Below are 6,000 nucleotides of genomic sequence, written 5' to 3' on the forward strand. Positions count from 1 at the left end.
TATTTATTTTGCTTCATTTTTTAGATATCCTTAGTTGAAGAAAAAGCAATGCACATGGTGAGCCAATCACACGAGGCTTCTATGTGCAGCAACCAATCAGCAGCTTCTGAGCATATCTAGATATGCTTTTCAGCAAAGAATATCAGGAGAATAAAACAAATTAGATAATATAAGTAAATTAGAAAGATGTTTAAAATTGCATTCTCTTTCTAAATCATGAAAGAAAAAATGTGGGTTTCATGGCCCTTTAATTTTAAAAAACGACTTATCTTTTTTGTCTCGGAAATTGTACACATCTTTATAAAACATTAGCATGCAAAGGGAATGTTTTAAATTAAATAATGTGTTTTTTCCAGGTCCAGGACACACCTCTTGAAAGTTATTTTACTTCCTTTGCTGTGTCCAATTAAGGGTGGCTATAAACAACTTCCTGCACATATCAGCCAACCACGATGTAGCATGTAGGAGTGTCAAGGCTCTGTATTACAAAGAACGTATTCTAGATTCTCTGGGGGAAGTGGAAACACTGCGGTTTTCAGATTTAATTTCTAAGAAAAACGAGCAAAATGAATAGTAAATGTGAATGGGAAAGTTTTTATATTATACATAATTAAACATTTTATGGGGAATACAATTTTGAGTTAACTTTTAAGTAAGAAAATAGAATGCTCTTAGCAGTGATGGAGTATTTTTTAAAATCATACCCTTCTATAGCTCTGTTAACTAATGGGTATATTTTACTATTGAAGTAGTAACAGTGAAAAAGTGGAGATTTTAATAATATGTCATTGTAACAGATTTTGGCACACAAGGTAATAGTTAGGTAAGGAAAATAAGCAATGCAATTAATAAAGTAAAATGCATTTATTTTTGGTTTATTTTTTTTATTTTGAATTATGCAATATTCAATATTACTGGTTAATCCTGTGATTTCCTTCCTTTTTTACAGATATCTGTTACTAAAAACTCACCAGCTTTCACTAGATGCCTTTTTGGTTGCTCTTAAGTTCATGCAAGTGGAAGATGTAGATATTGATGAAGTGCAGTGTATTATAGCTAACCTTATCTACATGGTATGTGCACATTTACTGTTCCGTGCTAACATCACTGTTGTTCATGTAAGAAGTTGAACATTTTACTTCGGGGTGGGGGGAAACCTTTTTTGAATGTATGTTTTCAAAGAATTTACTCTCATTGCAGCACATGTAGTATTGCACTGGGTTATAGGATTTCTGTTGTCAGCTTTGAGAGGCAGAGCATGAAATGCATTAGTTTGACAATGCATAAGCAAAGAGTGTAATGTATATAATTGAATGTGAAAATAAATTGTTGATAATTGTGTTGTACATGCTTTGGTTGTGATCAGTGTGGATGTTCTGATTAAATAAAAAAAATCCTTGCTATAGAAACGGAAAGTGATTGAGTCTTAAAGTAGTAGTATATTTGAAAAATACATTGTTTTCTTAAGACATATTTATTTATTTGTTCTGTATCTGTAAAGACATATGTTGCATAAAGCACATTTCTCTTGTAAGGTGTATCACGTCCACGGATCATCCATTACTTGTGGGATATTCTCCTTCCCAACAGGAAGCTGCAAGAGGATCACCCACAGCAGAGCTGTCTATATAGCTCCTCCCCTAACTGCCCACCCCCAGTCATTCTCTTGCAGCTCTCGACAATGGAAGTAGCATAGAGAGATGTGGAGTAAGGTCAGGATTCCTAAGATATTATCCTTTCTCCAAGAAGGATTGGAGAAGGGTTTGTCAGCTAGTTCCTTAAAGGGACAGATTTCTGCTCTGTCTATTCTGTTGCACAAACGTCTGGCTGAGGTTCCAGATGTTCAGGCATTTTGTCAGGCTCTGGTTAGAATCAAGCCTGTGTTTAAACCTGTTGCTCCACCATGGAGTTTAAATTTAGTTCTTAAGGCTCTTCAAGGGGTTCCGTTTGAACCTTTGCATTCCATAGATATTAAGCTCTTATCTTGGAAAGTTCTGTTTTTAGTAGCTATCTCCTCGGCTCGCAGAGTTTCGGAGTTATCTGCTTTACAATGTGATTCCCCTTATCTCATTTTCCATGCAGATAAGGTAGTGTTACGTACCAAACCTGGGTTTCTACCTAAGGTGGTATCTAATAAAAATATCAATCAGGAGATTGTTATACCGTCACTGTGTCCTAATCCTTCTTCTAAGAAGGAACGTCTTTTACACAATCTTGACGTGGTTCGTGCATTAAAGTTTTATTTACAAGCTACTAAAGATTTTCGTCAAACATCTTCATTGTTTGTTGTCTATTCTGGACAGAGGAGAGTTCAAAAGGCTTCGGCAACTTCTCTTTCTTTTTGGCTAAGGAGTATAATACGCTTAGCTTATGAGACTGCTGGCCAGCAGCCTCCTGAAAGAATTACAGCTCATTCTACTAGAGCGGTAGCTTCCACATGGGCTTTTAAGAATGAGGCTTCTGTTGAACAGATTTGTAAGGCGGCGACTTGGTCTTCGCTTCATACTTTTTCTAAATTCTATAAATTTGATACTTTTGCTTCTTCGGAGGCTATTTTTGGGAGAAAGGTCTTACAGGCAGTGGTGCCTTCCGTTTAAGCGCCTGCCTTGTCCCTCCCTTCATCCGTGTCCTATAGCTTTGGTATTGGTATCCCACAAGTAATGGATGATCCGTGGACTGGATACACCTTACAAGAGAAAACACAATTTATGCTTACCTGATAAATTTATTTCTCTTGTGGTGTATCCAGTCCACGGCCCGCCCTGTCATTTTAAGGCAGGTGTTTTTTATTTTTAAACTACAGTCACCACTGCACCCTATAGTTTCTCCTTTCTCTTGCTTGTCTTCGGTCGAATGACTGGGGGTGGGCAGTTAGGGGAGGAGCTATATAGACAGCTCTGCTGTGGGTGATCCTCTTGCAGCTTCCTGTTGGGAAGGAGAATATCCCACAAGTAATGGATGATCCGTGGACTGGATACACCACAAGAGAAATAAATTTATCAGGTAAGCATAAATTGTGTTTTTCTATTAGCCATCACTTCCTATTCCATCAGGTCACCATAATCTTTGCTGTGTATGATAATGATACTTGGTTTTAGTAACAATCATATGTAATAATGAAGCTTAGTTTCAATGCCAAGTTCACATCTTAAAGTGAAGGTCCATTTTGATGAATTGGTGACCGGTTTTTAATAAACCTATTAAAAACAAGGGCACTTTAATTCATCAAAATTGACATTTCACTGTTTTCTTCAAAAACGTACCTTTTAATCCTGGCAGCCGCTCCAGCACTTCCTCCGCCCGTCGCAAGCCGTCTTCACGGGTCCAAAATGACGAATCCGGCTTCCTCCAATCACAGCTTTGCATCAGGCCAAGATTCCCCCGGGGGGGGGGGGAGCTGTGATTAGAGGAAGCCTGATTAGTCATTTCTGACATCTGCAGAGGCTTCTGACGGCCGGGGGAATCGCTGGAGCGGCATTCAGAATTAAAAGGTACGTTTTTGAAGAAAACGGTGAAATGTCAATTTTGATGAATTAAAGTACCCTTGTTTTTAATAGGTTTATTACAAACCGGGCACTAATTCATCAAAATGAACCTTCACTTTAAATGGACACTGAGCCCAATTTTTTTCTTTTGTGATTCAAATAGAGCATGCAATTTTAAGTAACTTTCTTATTTACTCCTATTATCAATTTTTTTTCGTTCTCTTGCTATCTTTATTTGAAAAAGAATGCATCTAAGTTTTTTTTTTTTTTCAGAACTCTGGACAGCACTTTTTTATTGGTGGATGAATTTATCCACCAATCAGCAAGAACAACTCAGGTTGTTCAGCAAAAATGGGCCGGCATCTAAACTTACATTCTTGCATTTCAAATAAAGATACCAAGAGAATGAAGAAAATTTAATAATAGGAGTAAAATAGAAAGATGCTTAAAATGTCATGCTCTATCTGAATCATGAAATAAAATTTTGGGGTTCAGTGTCCCTTTAAGGTAGTCCTAAAGCTAGTGTCTGAGATTTAATGAATTGTCCTAAGTGTTGTCATTCTGGATATGAAGAGTGATACAGGTACAAATTCCAAAATCCAAACTTATTCTGAAATCCAAACAATCTTCTCTGCCTGTGTCTGGTTTGATTTGTGTTCTAAAATGCACATAATTGTCTATATGTATTTAAAACAACAAACATTACCTTGCTGATTACAGTACTGTACTATCTTTTTGAGGGTATTGTGTATACAAAAGTATTACAAATTATATAAAACTACCTTTAGGTTGCATGAATAAGCTGTATTATAACATCTAAATATTGCCTAAATAACACAATATTCTTGTTTACACTTGCTTCCATCCTCTCCCTAAACTGTCCTATTTTAAAGCAACATTTTCTTTCATGATTTGGATAGAACATACAATTTTAAGCAACTTTCCAGTTTACTTCTATTATCAAATTTGCTTCATTCTCTTGTTATCCTTTGCTGAAGCAGCAGCATTGCACTACTGGCAGTTAACTGAACACATCTAGTTAGTCATTAACAAGAGACAAATGTATGCAGGCACCAATCAGCAGCTAGCTCCCACTGGTGTAGGATATGTGCGTACTCCTTTTCAACAAGTAATACTAAGAGAATGAAGCATATTTGAAAATAGAAGTGAATTTAAAAAGTGTCTTAAAATGACCGGCTCTATCTGACTCATGCAAGTTTAATTTTGACTTTTCTATTCCTTTAAAGATGCAAATATTCCAAAATCCAAACTAATCCAAACCTTTTCCGGTCCCAAGCAGTTTTGATAAATGGTTTTCTACCTGCACTTGTTTTATGGTTCTTCTAAAAATTAACTTGCATAAGATTTTTGTTTTGTGATTTCTCTAAACATTTTTTTCTTCCTGTTAGGGACACATAAAAGGTTACATATCTCATCAGCACCAAAAGCTGGTCGTCAGCAAGCAAAACCCTTTCCCACCATTGTCGACGGTCTGTTAAATCTACGAAAGAAAAAGACTTGCACATTTATATAGCCCTGTAGCTGTTTGTCTCTGTTTTCATTTACAACTAGGGACCGCATTTGTATGAAGACTTATTTCATGTGTTAACTTAAGGAATCAACCATCTGTCATTCAACTTTTCAGAGACACCCCAGTTTTTTTTTTACCGTTTTATTATTTAGTGAACTAAATAAACTTTTTTTTGTTCTTTATTTTTTAAATAAAGAAAAGTTGTTTTTTTTTTTTTAATAATTTTGTTTTACCTTGAGATTGTATTGGATTAATAAAATAACATGTAACACGTCCTTACAAGACATTTTTAATTTCACATTACATAATCTTTGTTTTCCTGGTAGCTACTGTTATTACTTCTAATAGTATTAACAGCTGTTACTTTTACGTGTGTGTGTGTGTGTGATAGATTTCAGCAGTGATGCTATACTTTTCATTAAGATGAGCATAGTGTGGTACCTACAAGACCATTTGCATAGACTAATGATGGTTAGCTTCTCTATAAACCATAAACCTTTCAAGTTTTAGTGAGGGACAGCTGCCTTATTAATATTATGACATGTCTAAAACGTAAATTTTCTTCATTCTCCACCAGAACAACAGAAAACCTTACAGGATTAACATAATTGTAACTTTATTTTCTAACCAACCAGATGACAATACTGTCTTCTGGTATCAGGTCCCCACTTCCTCATCCCACACTGTTCCTCCTTCCTTTTGCATCACATGGAGATCCCCTTTTCTTTGAACTGGCTTATTTGTGCCGTGTTTGTATAATTCCAAAGTATTTGCTTTTTGTTTCGGATATTAAATTAAAAAAACAACTGTACCATACAAATAAAAACATAAATTTAACAAGCTAATTTTGCATGAAAAAGTGTGTTATGCTGGTTAAGTTGGTATTCAAACTAAGAAAGAGAATGTTTTCTTTAGTAAGGTGGTGAGAATCCACAATCCATTAGTCCTGGGAACTAATACCCAATCCTACTAAAAACTGCTTTT

General features: G+C 35.7%; 1 protein-coding gene across 1 annotated transcript in view; it reads left to right on the forward strand.

The window, feature by feature from the left end:
- Positions 1-5,291, forward strand: part of PCID2 (PCI domain containing 2) — a 47,027-nt gene extending 41,736 nt beyond the window's left edge. Inside the window, exons 14-15 of the mRNA XM_053707766.1 lie at positions 950-1,073; positions 4,895-5,291. Of these exons, the coding sequence (XP_053563741.1) occupies positions 950-1,073; positions 4,895-4,984 (214 nt within the window). The 3' untranslated portion in view covers positions 4,985-5,291. The remainder of the gene's footprint in view (positions 1-949; positions 1,074-4,894) is intronic.
- The last annotated feature ends 709 nt before the right edge of the window (positions 5,292-6,000 follow it).

This window comes from Bombina bombina, chromosome 3 (assembly GCF_027579735.1).
Source record: "Bombina bombina isolate aBomBom1 chromosome 3, aBomBom1.pri, whole genome shotgun sequence".
Lineage (NCBI taxonomy): Eukaryota > Metazoa > Chordata > Amphibia > Anura > Bombinatoridae > Bombina > Bombina bombina.